At 41.0% G+C, this 23484-nt stretch overlaps 1 protein-coding gene across 1 annotated transcript in view; it reads right to left on the bottom strand.

The window, feature by feature from the left end:
- Positions 1-23484, bottom strand: part of MCC (MCC regulator of WNT signaling pathway) — a 466429-nt gene that overhangs the window by 93929 nt on the left and 349016 nt on the right. Inside the window, exon 6 of the mRNA XM_058440606.1 lies at positions 4184-4326. Coding sequence (XP_058296589.1) covers positions 4184-4326 — 143 coding nt within the window. The remainder of the gene's footprint in view (positions 1-4183; positions 4327-23484) is intronic.

Raw genomic sequence — 23484 nt, 5'->3', positions numbered from 1 at the left:
GGGCAGCTGGACTCTGACGGGTGGGGTATGAAAACAAAAGAAAAGTGCTTTTCGATGAAGCGGATAGGCTGGACTTAGTCCTGTTATCTTTGGAGATCAGCAAATATACTGCAGCAAATTCTGCAGCTCAAGAAAACCTCTGGGTTACTAATGCAGGTTTGCAAATACAGCAACTATAATGAAATGGCTACTTTTAAATGATTTCCTATAATGGTGCTTATATATGGAAGCTTTTTTCCCTGTTGAAGAAATTTAATTGGAAAATGGAGAAGGAATAAGAAGAGGCAGACGGCCAGTTCCGATGAACAAACACACTGACGGCACTGTGTGAGCAGCTTTAATGAACTCTTCCTTGTTGTGCCCAAGTGTTTGTCCTCCTGGGGGATCTGGCAGAGCTGCCCCTGCCCAGTGCACCCTCCTCCTCATGGGCTCCGACCCCACTCAGCCCCAGATTCCTGCTTGGCTGTGACCTCTGGGAAGCATTCTTCCGGGCCCCTCCCCGAGGTTATCGCCAGGGCCACTGCAGGCCTACTATGGAGTCCTAACTGCACTGTGAGGTCTTCCCTGTGGACCTGTCTGCATCCTCCAAAGAACTGTGAGCCTGGGATGGGGTTCATTCACTGCTGCTCAAGTATTTGAGTATCTCCTACGCGCAGGAACTGCTATGCTGGTAAATTAGGCAGGTAAAGTCCCTGCCCGCGTGGAGCCTGCACTCTGGCATGACAGCCAGATAAAGCCTGATAACACACAAGGAAATGAGTACAAACACAATCCATCCTCAGGGAGTGCTCCATGCTATGAAAGAAAATGAAGCAGGGAAAGGGAAGCAAGTGGCTGCATGAGAGTGAAGGATGAGGCGTGACTCTAGAGCGGAGGGCGGGGGGCCTTTGTGGAGACAGCGGCTGAGGAAGGAGGGCTCCAGGCAGAAGGAACAGCCAGCACAGAGCCCCGGGCAGGAGAAGCTCAGGCTGGAGGAACAGCAAGCCAGTGGCTGGAGCTGGAAGAAAAACAGGACAAATGGCCAAGGAGGCCAGAAGCAGGGAGCGCCCTGTTGGCTGCGTGCTGAGGAATCTACAAGTCACTCTAGGCTTGAAGGATTTGAGGGTGGGAGCACAGTGACCTGACAGCAGATTCTGTCTTTCATCCCCAGTACCTAGCACAGCCCCAAGTGAGTTTGCTGACTAAATGAAAAAAAAAAAAAAAGCTTCTACGTGTGGGCAGAGAACATGTGTCAACACTGGGCAGGGAAGGTCACTCCCCTCCAGGAACTCAGTCTTCTCAGGAAAGAGGCTACCACCAGTTATAATTAACCCATGTATTTTTAAATGAGGGACAGAATGAAAAGAATGGTTTGGGAAAATGAGGATGCCCCATGGTGCAGACAGGCGGACGCTGGCTTCTGTGTGAGGACCAGTGAGTGCTACAGACGCCACCTCATGTCGGGAGGTCCAAGAAGCCCCACGGGAAAGACATCCATGTAAGTGGGTTTATCCTTGCACTTCCCAAACTTATTTAATTATGCAACTTTGTTGGAGTGCAGGTCACTCATTAATTCCATAAAATACAATTTGAGAGAAGGGAATGGAGGGATCAGTATACGGCTGACACTCTACAATGATTAGCAATTTCTAGGCTGTTTAAATCTGTCTGGCTGTCTAAGGCGGAAGACAGAGTCCTGAAGCTTGGGGCTGCCAGGGTTAGAGATTTATGATGACTGTATGAACTTAGCATGTTGGTATGAACTTAGCATGCTGGTGTGAACTTGGCACATGCATGGTCTGGTTGCAGGGAGTTGTGTGTATTGTAACATAAAGCCCGGGGTCTGGGTTCAGTTTAGTTGGGGGAAGCGTCTTCACTCCTCAACACACTTCTGCCTGGCTTAAGCTGTACCAACATACAGCTCTCAATGGCTTCAGTGTATTTTATTTGGCCTTAGATGCAATCCAGACTACTGATCGCTCCTTCCTTATTAGAGCCTCCTCTGCCCCACTGGCTTCCAGAATACCACTCTCCTCATTTTATTCCTTCATCTTTGGCTGGCTGACTGGTGGATTGGTTGATTACCTCATTCATTCATTCCCACTACTATCTTTAAACACATGTTATGTGCCAGGCCCTGTGATAATCTCTGAAGATATACTAGGAGATGAAACAAACATGCTTCCGCCTAGTGGAATTTAGTGGGAGAATCAGTCAAGCAAATAAATACTATTACATAATTTAAAATGTCAACGTGATAGTAAGATACAAATGGGGCAATGACAGAGTCAACAGTTATCATCTGCAAACACCCTGATGTCTCCCAGCTGCTTTTCTTCAGCCCAGGTCTCTCCTCTTGGTGTATTATCTGAACGCCTACTGCCTTCTGAAGCATCTCCACTCAAATATTTCAAGACACTATAAACCCATGGGCAAACAAAACACACGATCTCCACCTATCATATAGTTCCTGCCCCAAGCAAAACAAAACTCAAAGCAAAACCACCTGGTCCTACTTCCTATGTGCCCTATCGGCGAGTGGCCCTGTTGTCCATCTGTTGTACAAACAAACTCTTATGGAGCATACACATCCCCCACCTTCAATTGGTTTCCAATCCTTCAGCAAATCTTGCCAATTTTACATCTTTATTAAACCTCAACTGCCACCACCCTAATCCGAGCAACAATTTTGCCCATTTAGACTTCTGCAATAGTTTCCAAGCTAGCCTCCCCAACTCATTCTTCATCTATGGATTCTTTCTCCACACTACACAGCGATTGATTCAAAATGCAAATCTGATTATCTCATTCTCTTCCCCCACTATTAAAAAATCTTTCAGTAGCTTCTTGTGGATCTTTGGGTAAAGGCCAAACATGGTCTCTGTCATGGCCTGTAAGACTCTGTATGGCCTAGCTCCTGCCTACCTCTCCAGCCCCCCTCACACCTCTGTGTCCTCCATCCATGATGATCTGCAGCCACCTCCTTAAATGCATTCCTCTCCCTCACTGGATGCTATTCTCTTCCTTGACCTGCTTAATTCCTACTGACCCTCCAGCTCTGAGGTCAAACGCCTTCCTAGAGGAAGCCTTCTTGTAACCCTAGACTGAATCAAATTTCTTTGGAAACACTCTCATAGTACTGTGTTCCATAATGTTGTAGCACTTACAGGATTTTAATGAAACCCAAATATGTAATCTTTGATTAAAATCCCTCTCCCCAACAAAGTTTTAACTTCCAAGAAAAACTCATTATAAAACTCAAGAAAACTGACTATATGCAACTCTTCTTTCTCCTGGTTCTTTTTCCATCTCTCCCATACATGTAAACATGTCTGTCCTAAGATATGCTGCTCCTCCCTCTTTTGACTCCACACCCTTCAACCACAGGGATCACCTTAGTTCAGATAACTTCAAAGCCTCTTCCCTCAACCTCGATCTCTTTCCAAATATCCAGGTAGGCAAGACCAGTAGTTTTGTAACACTTTGACTGCAACCCAGTTAGAACATTCATTTGGCAACTTACTGCCTACAAAGATGCAAGAAACAAATTTCATGAAACAATATTGTCACTTGCTTTCCTATTAGCTTTCACTTAAAAATACTTTTTCATATAATTTCAAGACTCAATAGTAGGTCACACCCTGCAGTTTAAAATACATCACACCAGGTATTTACACGTGGATATTTCTCTACAACCTCAAACATAATATGACTATTTCCCAACTCACTTCTCAAAAAAACTTCCTAAGGAATATATGATCATTCTCTTAGTCACTTAGGAACAACACATTAGAGTCATTTTGGATTCCTCCTTCTTGCCCAATCCAAGTAGTTGTTAAAACCTATTGGGGTCCTTCCACTGCATTGTGTTGGCCCCCATCCCATCCCTTCCATTCCCACCATCATAGTTCAGATATTACTGTAATTTGGAATACTGCAATAGCCTTTTAAACTGGTTCCCTACTTCCAGAATTTTCAAATAGAAGTGACTTATGTTTGAATCACAATTGCATCAGAGCAGAAAGCTTCAGTTCCATTTTGACTAACAAAGTAATGTGTAAGGGAATGAAATACATGTGACTTCATCCACTCAGCAAACTTCTTGAAAAACTAAATTTTAATTCAGGCTGCCTCACATTTCTAAAATTTCTATTACAATCCAGAAACCAAACTCTGGCTTGGTGGTAAGGGCAGGCAGACTCACCCATGTCAGCAGTGACCATGGTAGACTGGTTTTCGGGGATAGAGACAGAGGTCTGGTCTTGGTCCATGCTTCGAGAGTCCTCGTTGACCTCGTGTTGGCTCTGGCTGAGTTCTGATCGCAGTTCTGAGTACTCATCTTCCTCCCTGAGAAAAAAGGAGAGTTGGCCACCACTGACAGAGGATATAAGACAATCCCCTAGAGAATATGTCTTTTAAGGACAAGAAAAAGACATTCAGAGAGAAAAGAGATTTCTCTCCCAGGCCACAGGGACCAGGATTCCTCCCAGGCCAAATAGATAGTCACATCTATGGTCAGTGAGTGAAGCTGAAAGGTTGCCTCTGTGTGCACATAACATACCCGTGTACCAAACGAGATTCATCTATCAGCCTGCAGAAACTCTTCCCCTTTAAAGATTACTGAAGAAACTAGATTTCTTCACCTCCTCAAATTCCCAGGGGAAAAAGAACTAAGGCTACTAGCACTGAGGCTACTGTGAACCAAATAACTAAGAGTCTAGCACACAGAAACAGCATGCTCTACCACCTGGAGGGGCCCACAGCAGCTTCCTTCTTGAAGGAGGCTGGAGTTTGGAGATGGGGTTGGAGCTATTGGGAAACCAGAACCTCATCTGTGCAGATAAAACTAGACTTTTTTGAAAGGTATATGGATCAGCATGTGTAAGAAAGACTAGGCTAACTTCTCAAAGAAAGTAGGTAGAACTAGGGGGTAGGAAGAGAGGATGCAATGAGGAGAACACAGAGCACTGAATGAGAGAACACCACTCAACGGTCTATTTCCTTTAATTTGCACTTGCTAACAAGAAGACAACATTTAAACCCACCGTGGTTTATTTGTACACACACATCTACCTCTTCTCAGCCCTTCAGAGGTCCCTCAACCTCTGGTCTCTTCACTGTACTATTAGCAAGCTGAGAAACTTAGAATTGCAGTGCGTATTTCAGAGCACATGCACTGCCCCGTTCCCACACCACCACCATCACCACACATACACTGGACACAGGTATGGAGACAGCAAAATGAACCCTCTTTGAAGGATCTATTTTGCAAGTGAACCAGTAGGGGAAACTGTCAGGGGATTTAAATAGGAGTGGAATGCCCATTTGGGTCTGCTCAGCTTCAAGGGCAGGTTGTCTGTGAAGAAAGCTAGGAATCAGAGAAATCTCAGCCTGGCATTCATTTTAAGTTGTCAACAACCAGAGGAGAAGAAAGTCTACAGTGTTGGATTCTGGGTGGACCAAGATGATGAGTGGTGATCATTAGGGTTTAGGGAGGCAAGCGGGAGACACATCTATAAATCAGAGAAATGTGAAGAAAAGAAATCTTGGTTTTCTTAAGATACTAAATTTCTCCCAGGAAAGGGATTCAGCTGAGCCCATGCTTTATAAAGTATTGTTAATAAAAGCTACCCAGAAAACTGGGAAAGCTTTATGTAGATATAAAGCCCCATGACATGAAAAATATGAATTAGAGAGTGGTGAAGACAAAAAAAAATACAGGCTAATGTTCTATGAATAAGTTAATTATTAGACATCTACAAAAGTCAACAATAATTAGGTTTAGGAAAGAAAATGATTAAAAAGCACTCTTAAGTGCCTTTTTGGTCTACAGGATGATTATGCACTGATAGATACATTAGCTCTCCTTTCCGTCAGCACTTAAAATTCTGATTTTAGTTAAGAGAGATTTTGTGTATGATGAATAAATTACCTTTGTTGCATGGCCAACGTAATCAGCTTTAGCTCAGCCGAGACTTTTTTGCAGCCAAGAAAGCAAGTGATAAATGCTGCTGCCGTTTCTTTGGTATAAATGGCATTTGTAAAATCTTTAATAGCCACCTTAAACCCTCCTGGCTTGGCAGATTCGAAAACATATATTTCTTGCCAAATCTCCTGCTTTGTAGAGAATTACTTCTAGAGATTACTAGGCTGAACTTTATAAAGGAGTGAATTGGGAAGGTGTGGGAAAGGGAAGCTGTTATTGTAGAAACATTCCCTACTGAGGTCAGAGCGCAGTCTGAAGGAGAACCATAGCACATTAAGCAGTAGATTTTCTGTGTCACAAAATGCAAACTAAAAATTCCCATTCAATGTATTTCAGCACTAAAACAAAGATAGTAACACAAAGACGGCACAGATGTCTTCAAGGAGACAAAGATGTTCACAAGAAGGATGCTGTGGGTGAACACAGGTGGAATATCTGGGGCTGCCAGTGGGGAGTGACCAGAGAAGACCTCCTGGGTGGAGCAGCGCTCAAGATCAGTCTCGAGGCAATTTCAGTTAGGTCACGAGTGTGGAATAGCACAGGCAAAGGCTCAGAGGAGCTGCGAACGTGCAGAACTTGGAGGGCAGCAAGTGGTTCACTATGGCTGAAACCAAAATATGGCACAGGATGGAAACATGAGGCTGGAGAGGCACTCGTACTACTTGTTGACTGGGCAGTTTGAGCAAAAGGAAAATAGATTGCACCAGAGGATGCAAATAATCAGGGTTAGATGGAAGAAATAAAAATACAATGTGGAAAGTCTAGGAATTCAGAGGAAGGAGTAAATGTTGCCAAGATCTTGTGTGGAAACAGATAAAATGAGAAGAAGAGAAATGCATTCCAGCTATGGTAATCACTGTAAGTATTCTAGAACAAAAACGACACATGCCAACAAAGTAAATAGTCATTAGAGGTGGAAAGCTACCTTGCGAGAACAGGGAAGATTTTGTGCCACAAAGAGTGACGTATAAAAAGGTTAAACTGAGCTTAAATATTAGAAAGTTCATGCACCCTGTTGTGTCTCCCATTGACTTTGGTAAAAAATCATAGAGCTGCATATCCTTATCTCTCATTGGCATCATTCCTGAAAGGGGGCTGGAAACTGGAACTGGGAAATGACAAAAGCAATTCTCAGAGGGTCCTCTGTAAACTAACTCAATTTGTGATTGCAGTATGCATGGTAGACTGATGATTGGGGGTCTTCTCTACCATTCAGGAGCATTGTTCCATCAAGAGCTATGGAATAAGTAAAAAGCACCAAGAGTCCCTGGCAGTTTTATAAAGACAAGATTTTGAGTTGTGCTTCTGCAGTGGCTCTGCACGCACAGCCTAGAGGATGCCTGGTGAGGATGTGTGGCTAATGATACAGCACAACAGCATCTCAAGATGACTTCTGTTTGTTATATATACAGGCATTCTTCTCAAGCAATAACTTATTTCTTTGGGGAAAAAATGCCTCCCAAAAAAACACCAACTGCTAATGCTGGTGATGAAAAAGAGCAAAATGTAAAAACATGGAAAAAAAAGTGTCCATTTAAAACCAGAAGAACAGCAGCTCTGATAAACTCATAAATGTTGAAAGTGACACTCTGTAGTGGTAGGTTTATAATAATGGTATTACAAAGTTCTCAGGTGTTTCTCCTTGGAACATAAAGGGTCAACTCACAAGATTCCAAATGCATATTGTTTCATTCATGTAGAAGCATCTGTGAAGTGCTTCCAAGTTGCTTTAAGGGATGCAACCATTAATGCTTGCTCCTAGCTTAAACAACATAACAAATGCTCCTCAGGAGGCAGGCATTAGATTGTACACTTGCCTATGTAATGGCCAGCAGTGGCAGAAAAGTCACAGGCTGGCAGACTGGAAGGCATTTTAAAGACTGTTTTAGCCAGGACCACTACCTTTATTTTACAAACAAGACAAATGGGGCTTTGAGAGGCAACTTACCTAAGATTATGCAACCACTAGCACAGCCTAATTCCTAAATTTCGTACCAATGAGACAATATGTAGTTGACCCTTGAACAACATTTATTTGAGCTGCATGAATCCATTTATATGCAAATTTTCTTTCCATAAATATATTTGAAAATTTTTTGGAAATTTGTGACAACTTGAAAAAAACTCAGATGAATCGTATAGCCTAGAAATACAAAAACAAATTTTTTAAGGAATGTCATAAATGCATGAAATATATACATTAGATTGATGCAAAAGTAATTGCAGTTTTGCTTTTGAAAGTAACGGAAAAAACCGCAACTGCTTTCACATAACCTAATAGATACTAGTCTATGTGTTAATTGACTGCTTATGTTATCTGTAAGGCTTCAAGTCAACAGTAGACTATTAGTAGTTAAGTTTTTGGTGAGTCATGCGCTATATGTGGATTTTTAACTGCACAGTTTAGGGGTTGGTGCCACTATCCCTCATATTGTTGGATGTTTTTTAACTCTTATTTTAGGTTCATGAGTACATGTGAAGGTTTGTTACGCAGGTAAACTCGTGTCTTGGGGGTTTGTTGTACAGATTATTTCATCACCCAGCCCAATACCCAATGGTTATATTTTCTGCTCCTCTCCCTCCTCCCACCCTCCTCCCGCAAGTAGGCCCCAATGTCTGTTGTTCCCCTCTTTATGTCCATTTGTTGTAATTTAGCTCCCACACACAGTATTCGATTTTCTATTCCTGCATTAGTTTGCTAAGGTTAATAGCCTCTGGCTCCCTCCATCTTACGCAAGACATGAGCTTGTATTTTTTATGGCCGCATAGTATTCCATGGTATATACGTACCACATTTTCTTTATCTAATCTGTCACTGATGTGTATTTAGGTTGATTCCATGTCTTTGCTATTGTGAACAGTGCTGCAATGAACGTTTGCATGAATGCGTCTTTATAGTAGAAGGCTTTATATTCCTCTTGGTATATACCCAGTAATGTGATTGCTGGGCTGAACGCTAGTTCCGCTTTTAGCTCTTTGAGGAATTGCCATACTGTTTCCCACAATGACTGAACTCATTTACCCTACCACCAACAGTGTATAAGTGTTCCCTTTTCTCTGCAACCTCACCAGCATCTGTTATTTTTTGACTTTTTAATAGTAGCCATTCTGACTGGTGTAAGATGGTGTCTCATTGTGGTTTTGATTTGCATTTCTCTAATGAGCAGCAATATTGAGCTTTTTTTCATATGCTTGTTGGCTGCATGTATATCTTTTGAAAAATGTCTGTTCATGTCCTTTGCCCACTTTTTAATGGGGTTGTTTTTCTCTTGCAAATTTGTTTAAGTTCCTTATAGATGCTGGACAGACCTTTGTTTGATGCATAGTTTGCAAGTATTTTCTCCCATTCTGTAAGTTGTCTGTTTACTCTGTTGACAGTTTCTTTTGCTATGCAGAAGCTCTTAAGCTTCATTAGAACCCATTTGTCAATTTTTGCTTTGTTGCTATTGCTTTTGGTGTCTTTGTCATGAAATCCTTGCCCTTGCCTCCATGAAGAATGATATTGCCTAGGTTGTCTCCTATAACCCTCACATTGTTTAAGGGTCAACTGTAATGTCATGACTGAAGGAAAAGATATTTCATTGTTTATTAAAGATTCCTTCTCATTATTGGTTAGGGGTAAAATAATTTAATTAGAAGAGGGAAAAGTCAATGGAAGTATAATTCTTACCATGCTTTCTAGACTTCAAGCTGAAAGTACTGTGGAGTCAACAGCATTTGATAGACTGTCATGTCACTAACTATCCACATTATCTATCTAATTTTGGGTGCACATTCATGCCTTCCACTGGATTGGAATGATTTGTGGAGAAGAGCCAGATGGTCATCTGCCTGCCTTGACAGCTGTCAAGCTGTCAGTCAGCTGTGGCCAACTAATCCACCCTACTTGACCTGGTGTTTTTTGGGTGAATTGCATTCTTTCTTAAATTAAAAGTAGACTTGGCTTTAAATGGCTGGCTTTCTTTTAAAGAACAAAGTTTTTTTTTGTTTGTTTGTTTGTTTTTTTTAAAGCTATTGGAACGAAATGTATTCCTTTTAGTTCTCTGAAAGAATCTATTACAGGAAATAAGTGATGAATAAAGTCCTCGTTCTTTCTTCAATACTATCTCATTTTTTCAGATAGCATAGAGAAGATCAGATTCATCTATGAATCTTTTGCTGAATAATTGAACAAATGGGATTTTGAAATGCTCTTCTATGAATATAACAATCCATTTTTGTCTTAACAAGAGCTCATATAAGATCCATATTCAAGAACTTCCAAATATTGAAAAAGAGATTGATATAGACCACACAGGAAAACAGGGAGAAACACCTTTGTGTGTTTTATTTTTATTTCATTGCATTATACTTTTTAGACTGTAAATTAATTAGAACAACATGTTTTGCTGGCAGACAAGGAGGTTTTAGTTACAGTGTTTGAAATGCAACAACATGAAGATGAACAGATGCCTGTGTGTTGTTGGCTGCATGTATATCAAGACGTACATGATACCAACAACACACAGGTAACTGTGTGCCCAGAGATCAGGAGAAACATCAAGCTCCTGGTGCAAGCCTGAAATCTTAGTGGTCAGATTATATTACAGTAGATAGAGACTCTGGGATGTTTTCTCTCTCTGTCCTCAAATGAGGGGTCATTTTGTAGCAGACTCAGTAAGCAGAAGGGTTGAGTACCAATGCTGAGATCACAGAGATAGGAGGGTTCTGTGCCTTGGGGCTGCTGCTGTATGAGGTTAAAGGTGTGAGAGAGAGAGTTTAGGATAGGAGCCTAGGCTGAGGACAAATTTGGTGGAAAGAAGAGAAGATCAACAGTCTGCAAGGTCCTAGAGGTTTAAGAAGAGTGCCGTCAGGAAGGAAAGAGGGCCTAGGGTCAAATGCCACAGAAAGGGACCAATGACAAGAAAAGGTCACTGGATTTTTCATTTAAGAAATCATTGGTGATTTTCAAGAAAGGTGTTTTAGTCAGCTCAGGCTGCCATAAAAAGATACCATAGACAGGGTGGCTTAAACAATAGAAATTTATTTTCTCACAGTTCTGGAGCCTAGATCCTCCAAGATCAAGGTCCAGCATGGCTGCTTTCTGGTTAGGGCTCTTCCTGGCTTCCAGATGGCTGACTTCTCCCTGTGTCCCCATATGGCTGGGAGGAAGAGAATATACATGCAAGCTGTCTTATGTCTCTTCTTAAAAGGCAATACACCAAAAAACAACCCCATCAAAAAGCGGGCAAAGGATATGAACAGACACTTTTCAAAAGAAGACATTTATGCAGCCAACAAACATTTGAAAGAAAGCTTATTATCACTGGTCATTAAAGAAATGCAAATCAAAAACACAACAAGATACCATCTCACACCAGTTAGAATGGTGATCATTAAAAAGGCAGGAAACAACAGATGCTGGAGAGTATGTGGAGAAACAGGAACACTTTTACACTGTTGGTGGGAGTGTAAATTAGTTCAACCATTGTGGAAGACAGTGTGCCAATTCCTCAAGGATCTAGAACAAGAAATACCATTTGACCCAGCAATCCCATTATTGGGTATATACCCAAAAGATTATAAATCATTCTGCTATAAAGACACACGCACATGTATGTTTATTGCGGCACTATTCAGAATAGCAAACACTTAGAACCAACCCAAATGCCCATCAAGGATAGACTGAATTAAAAAAATGTGGCACATATATACCATGGAATACTATGCATCCATAAAAAAGAATGAGATCAGGTCCTTTGCAGGGACATGGATGAAGCTAGAAACCATCATTCTCAGCAAACTGATACAGGAACAGAAAACTAAGCACCACATGTTCTCACTCATAAGTGGAAGTTAAACAATGAGAACATATGAGCACAGGGAGGGGAACATCACACACTGGGGCCTGTCGGGATGGGGGGCAAGGTGAGAGACAGCATTAGGAGAAATACCTAATGTATGGTATGGGTACAGCCAACCACCATGGCACATGCATACCTATGTAACAAACCTGCACGTTCTGCAGATGTATCCCAGAACTTAGGTATAATTTTTAAAAAAATGAAAGAAAGGCAATATACCTTCTTGAGAGCCTGCTATGGTTTGAATGATTGTCCCCTCCAACTCTCATGTAGAAATTTCATCCCCAGTATTGGAGATGGAGTCTAGTGGGAGGTGTCTGGGTCATGGGAGTGGATCCCTCAAGAGATTACTGCCCTTCCTTGTGGGTGAGTGAGTTCTCACTCTATTAGTTCCTTGGAGAGCGAGTTGTTGAAAGAGCCTGGCACATCATCCCTCTCAGGCCATGTGATATCTGCACAGCCGGCTCCACTTCCCCTTCTGCCATGAGTAGAAGCAGCCTGAAGCCCTCACCAGAAGCAGATGCCAGTGCCATGCTTCTTGTACAGCCTGCAGAACTGTGAGCCAAATAAACCTCTTCTATTTATAAATTACCCAGCCTCAGATTCCTTTCTAGCAACAAAAAGGGACTAAGACAGGGCCCCAGTCTTCTGAATTCATCTAACCCTGATTGTCTCCCAAAGGCCTCATCTCCAAACACCATCACAATGGGGGCTAGGGCTTCGATATATGAATTTGGGGAGCGGGAACCACAGTTCAGTTCATAGCAAGAAGGTTTTGGTAAACTGTTGAAATCAGATGCCACACAGCAGCAGTGAGCTAACGAGCAAAGGGGAGATGAAGCAGAGAACATGAACAACTCATGAGACTTGGTAGTGAGAGGCTGATGTTATGAGAGTAGCTTATAAAAAAGAAAATAACCTCCTTGGGAAAGAAAAGATCTCACGTTTAATTTGCTTAGAAATCCTTCTTTATTTTCTTTTCACATCCAGTGAGCTACTGATATATTTTTCCATTTCCCGCATCCCACTGTATAATCTCCCCAAGTCAGATGAACATTTAAAAAAAGCCACTCATAACAGTTAAGAGAAAGAGCACATATTACAAAACAGTGCATGTTATATGATCAGATTTGTTTAAAATATTCATGAATAAAATTTTTCAGAAGGGCTTATGTATAAAGTGTTTAGTGTTTAATCCTAGGAGATAGGATTTAGGATACATTAGGCAGGGTTCAGTTAGGAAAACAAACTGCACTGCATGTTTCAAGTAGAAAGGATTTAACTTAGTTCCACGCCTGCAAAATTGCTGGAAGGGCTGCAGAAAAGAGAGGTGAGTGAAGGCCACCAAGAGCTGTCAGATTTGCCAGAACTGCTGCTGACTTTGCACCACCATGGCCTGAGGGAGAATGGCTCCCACCTCCCTCTGCCTTCCAAACCCGTGTGAGTGCATTTCATAGGCAGAGCTAAAACTCGATCCAGAACCCAGCTGGTAAGAGAATCTGACAGGTAGTTCCCAGGCCCTCTTTGATTCTGGGGAGAATAAAGAGAGGGGTGGGAATGGTATCAAGTGCCAGACAACAGCTATCATAGTCTCTACCCTCTTTAGCTACTCAGTGACCAACCATACGCACCCTCTTATCCATACCACAATTTCTAAATCTCAATAGCAATGATAGTAACTTTCTCTGTAGTCATTCCTCGATTCAATTTAAATAGGTTCAACTTTTCAAAACGAGAGATTCAAAGTATCATCATTTATAGTGTGGGATATAAGGGGTTTTTTAAAATAACTTGATTAATTTTTTATTTTCTAATTTATAATTTTGAGTTTTCTATTAATTGGAACTTTACAAGGATTCAATTTCCTTAAAATTTTAAACATTATTCCTAAGAATAGTATTGTAAAGTGATCTTCACTCTTCCAGTTCAATGACAAACCCACCTAGATATCATGTAACCTACCTACTAAATTATGAGTTTCACCAATACCAACTCACCCTATATGAAATAATAGGAGAAAATAAGAGGAAAAAGAAAAGTGCATGTGTGTGTATACGTGTGTGTGTGTGTGTGTGTTATATATATATGCTATATATATATATATATACACAAGCAAGAAATATATATATATATATACACACAAGCAAGAAAATATGCACAGCCTAGCCATCTTTTCTGCAACTGGTCATGAGGCTATAGTTGATATTTGTAACTTCCCTCCACTAGCAAATCCATATTTTATTTGTTTGGCTAGCATCTCAGCTGGTTAGAATTAGTTCTTTACTTAATGAAGTAATCCAAAATCTTTATTCCTCAAGGGCCTAGCCCTTAGTGGACTGACTTGTATTTGGCCTGACTTGTATTGCTGGGAACATTCAAATTATTCTCTAGTAGCTACTTTGAAATATAAAATATTCTAGTCACTCTATTGAATTATCAAACACTAGGTCTTACTTCTTCTACCTACCTAAATTTTTGTACCCATTATTCAACCTCTCTTCATCCCTCTCTCCTCCCTACCCTTCCAAGCCTCTAATAATCACCAAAATACTCTCTATCTTCATGAGATCCACTTCCTTAGCTCCCACATGAGTAAGAACATGCGATATTTGTTTTTTTTGTGCTTTCTGGCTTTTTTCATGTAACATAGCAACCTCCAGTTCCATTCATGTTGCTGTGAGAGGATTTCATTCTTTTTTTAATAGCTGATAATATTCTCTTGCGTGTATCTTCATCCATTCATCTGTTGATAGGCACTGACATTGATTTCAAATTTTGGCCGTTGTGAATAGTGCTGCAAGAAACAAGGGAATGCCGGTATCTCTTCAATATATTGATGTCCTTTCTTTTGGATATATACCCAGTAAGGGAATTACTGGATCATATGGTAGTTCTATTTTGAGTTTTTTGAAGAATTTTCATACCGTCTTACATAGTGGTTGTAGTAATTTACATTTCTGCCAAGAGTGTATGAGACTTCCTCTGTCTTACATATCCTTGCCAGCATCCATTATTCCCTATGCTTTGATAGAAGCCATTTTAACTGGGGAGAGAGAATATCTCATTGTGATTTTGAATACTTTTTCATTTACCTGTTGGCCATTTGTATGTCTTCTTTTGAGCAACGTCTATTCAGATCTTTTGCTCATTTTTAATCAGATTTGTTTTTTGTGCTACTGAGTTCCTTATATTCCTTGCCAATGGACAGTGTGCAAATATTGTCTCCCATTCTGTAGTTTGTCTTTTCACTTTCATTATTTCCATTGCTGTGTGGAAGCTTTTTAGTTTCATGTAATCCCATTTGTCTAGTTTTGCTATCATTGCCTATGCTTTTGAGGTCTTACTAAAAATTCTTTGCCCAGACTTAATGTCCTAGTGCATTTCCTTAATGTTTTCTCTGAGCAGTTTGATAGTTCAGGTCTTATGTCTAGGTTTTAATCTGTTCTGATTTTTGTAAATGGCGAGAGACTGGTGTCTGGTTTCATTCTTCTGCATATGGATATCCACTTTTCCCAGCACCATTTATTGAAGAGACTGTTCCTTCCCCCACTGTATGTTCTTGGTACCTCTGTCAAAAATGAGATGACTGTAGATGAGTGGATTTATTTCTGGATTCTCTATTGTGTTTCATTGCTCTATGTGTCTGCTTTTGTGCCAGTACTATGCTGTTTTGGTTTCCACAGCTTTGTAGCATAATTTGAACTCAAGTAGTGTGATCCCTCCAGCTTTGTTCTTTTTGCTCAGGATTGGCTTTGGCTATTTGGGCTTTTTTTTTTTTGGAGTTCCATATACATTTTAGGATTTTTTTTGTCTATTTCTGTGAAGCATGACATTGGTATTTTGATACGGATTACATTGACTCTATAGATCACTTTAGGTAGTACTAACATTTTAACCCATTTATGCTGGAGCCTGAAATTTTTTGTGTGTGTGAAAAATCAGACGTTGGTGATGACCTTGAGCAGTAGGATATAAATAACTCTCACAAGCTTAGCGTTCCAATAATGGAACACTAGGCATAAATGGATTAACAATATTAATTCTTCCAATCCATGAGCATGGGGATCTTTCCATTTGTTTGCATCCTCTCCAGTTTCTTTAGAGAGAATTTTGTAATTTTCCTTGTAGAGAACTTTCACTTCTTTTTTTTTTGAAACAGAGTCTCGCTCTGTCTCCCAGGCTGGAGTGCAGTGGCCCGATCTCCTGTCACTACAACCTCCGCCTCCCGGGTTCAAGCAATTCTCCTGCCTCGGCCTCCTGAGTAGCTGACTACAGGCGTCTGCCACCACACGTGGCTAATTTTTGTATTTTTAGTGGAGACGGGGTTTCACCATATTGCCCAGGCTGGTCTCGAACTCCTGAACTTATGATCCGCCCGCCTCGGCGTCCCAAAGTTGCTGGGATTACAGGTGTGAGCCACCATGCCCAGTCGGTCTTTTACTTCTTTGGTTAAATTTATTCTTAGGGGCTGGGCGCAGTGGCTCACGCCTGTAATCCCAGCACTTTGGGAGGCCGAGGCGGGCGGATCACAAGGTCAGGAGATCATGACCAGCCTGGCTAACATGGTGAAACCCTGTCTCTACTAAAAATACAAAAAAAAAAAAAAATTAGCCGGGTGTGGTGGCGGCCGCCTGTAGTCCCAGCTACTCAGGAGGCTGAGGCAGGAGAATGGTGTGAACTTGGGAGGCGGAGCTTGCAGTGAGCCGAGATCATGCCACCACACTCCAGCCTGGGCGACAGAGCAAGACTCTGTCTCAAAAAAAAAAAAAAAAAATTATTCTTAGGTATTTTATAATTTTCGTAGCTATTGTAAATAGGATTGCTTTCTTGATTTTGTGTTCAGATTCTTCACTGTTGGCATATATAAATGCTATTAAAACCCACCTAGATATGTAACCTACCTACTAAATTATGAGTTTTACCAGTAACAACTCATCCTATATAAAATGATAGGAGAGGCCAGACGTGGTGGCTCACACCTGTAATCCCAGCACTTTGGGAGGCCAAGGTGAGCAGATTACCTGAGGCCAGGAGTTTGAGAACATCCTGGCCAACATGGTGAAACCCCATCTCTACTAAAAACACAAAAAATTAGGCAGGCATGGTGGTGCATACCTGTAAACCTAGCTACTCAGGTGGGGGAGGCACGAGAATCGCTTGAACCCAGGAGGCAGAGGTCGCAGTAAGCCCAGATTGCGCCACTGCACTCCAGCCCAGGCAACAGAGCAAGACTCTGTCTCAAAAATAAATAAATAAATACAAATTAAATAGGAGAAAATAAGAGGAAAAAAGGACATGCATATATACATAAAAGCAAGAATATATGCATAGCCTAGCCATTGCTTCTGATTACAGGCTATAGCTGGTTACAGGCTACAGTTGATATTTACTCCTTCCTTCTCCTACTAGGAAATCCTTATTTTCTTTATCTAGCATCTCAGCTGCTTAGAATTCTTTATTTAATGAAGTAATCAACAATCTCTACTCCTGAAGGAGTCTGCTTTTAGACCTAGTGATGTAAACAGAGATCTGAAATAAGAAAATATAAATAAAAATAGACCTAGTGATGGCACAGCTCATGGGTGCAAGACATCTTCTGATAAGATTCATACATGCATTGATATTCCTATAGGTAGAATTACTTGTTGAGGACTTTGAGTAATCGTAGCTCTCCTGGTTTAGGAGCTGCTGTAAGAATTATATAAGAATCAAAATTTATTTATTTATTTATTTTTTTACCTGCTAGGAGTGCAAGCAAGGAATCAAAATTTAGACCTTTTTAGATCTAAAATTTAGATTTTTGTAGCTATTGTAAATGGAATTGACTTATTTGGTTCTCTCACTGACTGTTATTGGTGCATAGAGATGTTAAAATGGTTTTAACATGTTGATTTTGTATCCTGTAACTTTACTGAATTTATCAGTTCTAGAAGTTTTTTGTTGGAGTATTTAGGGCTTTCTATATATAAGATCATATAATCTGTGAATAGGATAATTCTGTGAACAAGGTGAATTTGACTTCTTCCTTTCCAGTTTGGATGTCCTTTATTTCTTTCTCTTTCCTAATTGCTCTAGCCAGGACTTCCTGTATTAGGTTGAGTAACAGTGATGAAAGCGGGCATCCTTGTCTTATTCCAGTCTTTAGAAGAAAGGCCTTCAATTTTCCCCCCTTCACTATGATATTAGCCATGGGTTTGTCATAGATTGCCTTTATTTTGAGATATGTGTATTAGTCTGTTCTCACACTGCTATAAAGAACTTCCCTGAGACTGGGTAACTTATAAAGGAAAGAGGTTTAATTGATTCACAGTTCAGCATGGCTGGAGAGGCCTCAGAAAACTTACAATCATGGTAGAAGAGGAAGCAGACACCTTCTCAAGGCAGCAGAAGAGAGTGTAAGCATGTAAAGGAGGAACTGTCAACCACATATAAAACCATCAGATCTTGTCAGAATTCATTCATTATCATAAGAATAACATGGAAGAAACCACCCGCATGATCTAGTCACCTCCCTCCCTCAATATGTGGGGATTACAATTCAAGATGAGATTTGGGTGGGACACAGAGCCAAACCATATCAATATGTTCCTTTTGTATCCATTGTAGGGTTTTTATCATAAAGGGATGGTTATCAAATGCTTTTCTGTCATCTACTGAAATAATCATGTTTTTTCCCTTGATTCTGTTAATGTGGTATATTGTGTTTATTTATTTGCATATGTTGAACGGTATCCCACTCGATCATGGTGAATGACCTTTTTATTGTGCTGTTGCATTTGGTTTGCTAGTATTTTGTTGAGGATTTTTACCTCTATTTTCATTAGTGATACTAGCCTGAAGTTGGTGCTTTTGTTGTTGTTGTTGTTGTTATGCCCCTGTCTGCATTTGGTATCAGGGTAACAGAAGCAAAAACTTTTTAAGTGGATTTTTAGGTGTATGCATAAGAAGGGCCACTTCCATTCTCTCAATCCACAAAACACAGCACCGCATACTGTTGCTAGTTCGGAGCATTTACCACATCTCTAGGGCATTGAAAAAGGTTACCTCTCAGATGGTGCCATCACTAGGTCCACTATGATTTGGATTGAGTCCATAATGCGACCTATCACCTGACTTTCAGCAACCTGCAGTGTCTGATTCTTGGCTACACTAGCCCTGTAGCTATAAGAGATGGGAGAGTCTTCTAGGGTAGTCACAGAAGGTCCCAGGCACTAAATTGTACCCCCCAATTTTTTTTTTTTCTCTGTTGCCCAGGCTGGAGTGTAGTGGCACGACCTTGGCTCACTGCAACCTCCACCTCCTGGGTTCAAGCGATTCTCCTGCCTCAGCCTCCCAAGTAGTTGGGACTATAGGCATGCACCACCATGCCCAGCTAACTTTCGTATTTTTTGGTAGAGATGGGTGTGTTGGCTAGGCTGATCTCAAACTCCTGTCCTCAAATGATCTGCCTGCCTCAGCCTCCCAAAGTGCTGGGATTATAGGCATGAGCCACCACGCCTGGCCCATGCCAAAATTCTTACGTTGAAGCCTTAACATTCAATGTGATGGTATTTGGAGACAGGGCCTTTGGGAGCTAATTAGGTTTAGATGAGGTCATGAGGGTGGGGTCCTCATGATGGGATTGGTGCCCTCATATGAAGATACAGCAGAGAGCTTGCTTCCTCTTTCTCTCTTCGCTCCATGTGAGGACACAGTGAGAAGGTGGCCATCTGCAAGCCAGAAACAGAGCCTCAATGGGGAAATAAATTAGCTCGTGTCTTAATCTTAGACTTCCCAGCCTCCAGAACTGTGAGAAATACATTTCTGTTGTGTGAGCCACCTTGTCTATGATATTTTCTTATGGCAGCCCAAGCTGACTGATATACCTTCCTAAGTCCCTACTCTGACTTGTGAACCACAAATATTTTGAAGCTCCATGGGCTATCATCAGTTTAGATTCAATTTCTAGTAATCTACCTAAGAATATGGTTCTCTCTTTTCCCCACTGCACACTCTCCCTTATAAGTACCTGCCATTCTCTTTGAAGGGGTAAAAGGAAAGTTTACTGTAGTCACTTGTGGCATGATTGATAAATCTTCCCCTTCATCCAGGGGGCTCTGGTTCTATAACTGGCCTGTTATCCAGGTAAGGGAATTGGACGAGGCCATGATTATTCATTGTGATGACAAGTAAAGTCTCTGTTCACCAGACCAGAGTTTGACTATAATGATGAAGTAAAACTTTAGTAGGCTGCCCATTTATATCAGTTCTAGAGATCTCATTCTTAGCCACCCCAACAATCCCTAGCAGGCCAAACTTTTTTTATTACTATTGTGCCCTTGTTGACCAACATAGTAACCAAGCCCACTCTGACTCTATTTGTCCAGTGGTACCAAGGATCCCCTTTTAAGGACATTATCTCCCAGTCAACATTGCTGACTCCTCAGGCTTCTAAACTTTTTCTAGATTATACTAGGAAAGTTCTGGCATTTCAACATAATTTAATGCAGAGTCCTTTGTTGAGCCTAGTTTTCAGTTATTCAAACTGGTGAATACTAGTTTGATTAGTATAACATAGTAACATACTGAATCCAGAATCTCTTACAGGAAAAGTCCTATCAATAAAGTCATCATCGGTCCACCCGAATTCCTCCCTCCTTGGTCTAGAACCCTTAGTTCCTAATCTCACACATGAATTAATATGAACATATGAGAAAAAGCTCATCATCACTGGTCATTACAGAAACGTAAATCAAAAACACAACACCATCTCACACCAGTAAGAACGGCGATCATTAAAAAGTCAGGAAACAACAGATGCTGGAGAGGATGTAGAGAAATAGGAATGCTTTTACACTGTTGGTGGGAGTGTAAATTAGCTCAACCATTATGGAAGATAGTGTGGCAATTCCTCAAAGATCTACAACAAGAAACACCATTTGACCTAGCAATCCCATTACTGGGTATATACTCATAGGACTATAAATTTTTCTACTATAAAGACACATGCAACCTTCACCTCCCGGGTTCAAGCGATTCTCCTGCCTCAGCCTCCCGAGTAGTTGGGACTATAGGGGTGCACCACCATACAAAGACACCAAAAGCAACAGCAAAAAAGCAAAAATTGACAAACGGGATCTAATGAAGCTTAAGAGCTTCCACATAGCAAAAGAAACTATCAACAGAGTAAACAGACAACTTACAGAATGGGAGAAAATACTTGCAAACTATGCATCAAAGGTCTATCCGGCACCTCTAAGGAACACACAATAAAACTTCCCTGAGTTTTATTAAATGTAAATTAATGGAATCTTACAAATCTTCTGGTGCTTTACTTGTATCTTTCCAAGTTGGATTTTCTACTTATCTCTTTGGGACATGATGATATTTGACCACTTTTAGGCCTAAATATAAAGATGAATGAAGTAGGAATGGGACATGATTATATTTGCCACTTCCTACCTGGGATGAAATAGTTATAGAGTCTCCAAGCAAAATAGGACTTGCTTTATTGGATGAGGAGGGAGAACTGTTTCTGTAGGATGGACAGCTCAGTGGAATTTGTTTTTTAGGGAAGTCACACAAGGTGCCTGGTGCTTTGATTGTGACCTGAGACAGAAAACTATGAGATTGTCATTTTCTCTCCTTAAGCAATTCAGTATAGCTTAAGTGTGGATATATCATAGCTTATATAAACTATGCCCTTAATAATGATTTTTAGCTTCTCCAATAAATTCTTAACTGAGGCCAGATTTAAGTGACACCAAACTCTGCAATGGTACCACCACTGTGTCTGTCCAGTATGACAAGCAATTCTGTAGACCCTGGGTATGCTAGGGCAGTTAGAGTTCATCCACGGTGCCTAGTTCTTACTGCATTTGGCCCATCACAGCATATTAAGAGCTGAGACTGTGATGGTTAATTTTAGGTGTCAACTTGACTGGATTAAGGAATACCTGAGAGAAATGTTAAAGCATTATTTCTAGATGTGTGTGTGTGAGGGTGCTTCCAGAGGAGACTGGTGTGTGAGTTGTTGGACTCGGGGAAGATCCACCCTTAGTGTATGTGGGTACCATCCAGCTGGCTGGGGGTCTGGATAGAACAAAAAAGGAAGAGAAAAGACAAATTCACTCTCCCTCTTCCTGGAGGTAGAATACTCTTCTCCTGCCCTTGGACATCAGAACTCCTGGCTCTGCAGCCTTTGGACTCCAGGACCTGCACTTGCATTCCCCCAGGTTTTCAAGCCTTTGGCTTGGACTGAGAATTACACCATCAGCTTCTCTGTTCTGAGGTTTTCAAACTTGGACTGAGTCATGTTGCCAGCATCTCAGGGTCTCCGGCTTGCAGTCAGCCTGTTGTGAAACTTCTCAGACTCCATAATCACATAAGCCAATCTTCCTAATAAATCCCCTTTCACGTCTTTATAGATATATATCTGTCTCTACGTTCTATTGGTTTCTGTCTCTCTGGAGAACCCTGAATAATTCAGAGGCCAAACCAATTTGCTGGAGTGCTGAGCGCTGGGGAGATGCCTAAGCCTCAGGAGCTCAGAGGACAAGGAGAGCCTTTGTCTCACTGGTCTACATGTCTAAGTGCCTTTCAGCCTTGCGGGGAATCCCCTCAAGGAGGGGCCAGCTCATTTACATAACACAAACTGGCAGAATTTAATATGACATCTCCACAGATGTAGTATTCCTTTAAATTAAAGGCACCAATAAATGTTTGTAGTCAAGAAGCTCACTGCATTTCAAAGTGAAGCAGTTTGGTCATTACATTCAATTTAAACATCTTGAAATTGAGATTTCTAGGTGATGTGTATTTTTACACATTTTGTATTTTTCACAACTTACTGAGCCCATTTGCTTTCACTTTCTCAAGGGTTTAAAAGTGCAACATGTATTAATAAAAATCACAAATTTGCCAGTGTCCTATGCCAGTCTCCTTTAAATCTGCTATAATCATTCTTTTGGTCTAAAAATTCTCCTCTGCTCATGTACTTCTAACCTACAATCACTCTGAAGACCAATATACAATTTAAAAGCCTTGAGGTTCTAAATTAGAATATGCAGTTTATTGTGTGGCTCCAGCTCAGTGCAAACTTTTCCACAGTTTTGCCCAGAAAACAGATGCCCATTAGTAACCTCATCAAGAAGCCCGGTCATTACTGTGACTCTTGGTGTTGGAACAAAATGCATCCAAAGTTTCCTCTGACTTCTAGAAGGAGAGTTTAAAGTAGCTGCCTCTGAAACTGTTTTAAAATTGTGGCTTGTGTAAGCATTCGGTGAACAAAGCACTCTTTCTCCAAAAAGGTAGGTGCCAGCCACTTGCTGTCCTCAGCCTGTTCCCTGAGCATCGCCAGGAACATGAAAATGCTCTCATCCATGGCTTAGTGTCATTTAAAGCAAACCTCTCCTCCGAGGAACAGGGCAGATACAACCAACTAATCACTGTGGCAGGAGACTTAGGGGCCAAGTGATTAATAAGTAAGGAAGGCAGAATCCCTACCAGTTATTGTTATGAAAAGAAAATTCATTAAAAGCAGAGATATTCTGGATTCTGACCCACCTCTATCCTCTGCTAATTTTAACTACAAGGCAGTCACTCTCTTTAAGCCCCAGCTTTTTCACCAGTAAAATGATGGCTCAAATCTTGCCCCATGCCTTATGAGTCCAGTAAGAGGATAAATCCATGTTGATA

The sequence above is a fragment of the Hylobates moloch genome, unplaced genomic scaffold (assembly GCF_009828535.3).
Source record: "Hylobates moloch isolate HMO894 unplaced genomic scaffold, HMol_V3 SCAFFOLD_6, whole genome shotgun sequence".
Taxonomy (NCBI): Eukaryota; Metazoa; Chordata; class Mammalia; order Primates; family Hylobatidae; genus Hylobates; species Hylobates moloch.
This window is presented reverse-complemented; position numbering and strand designations above follow the sequence as displayed.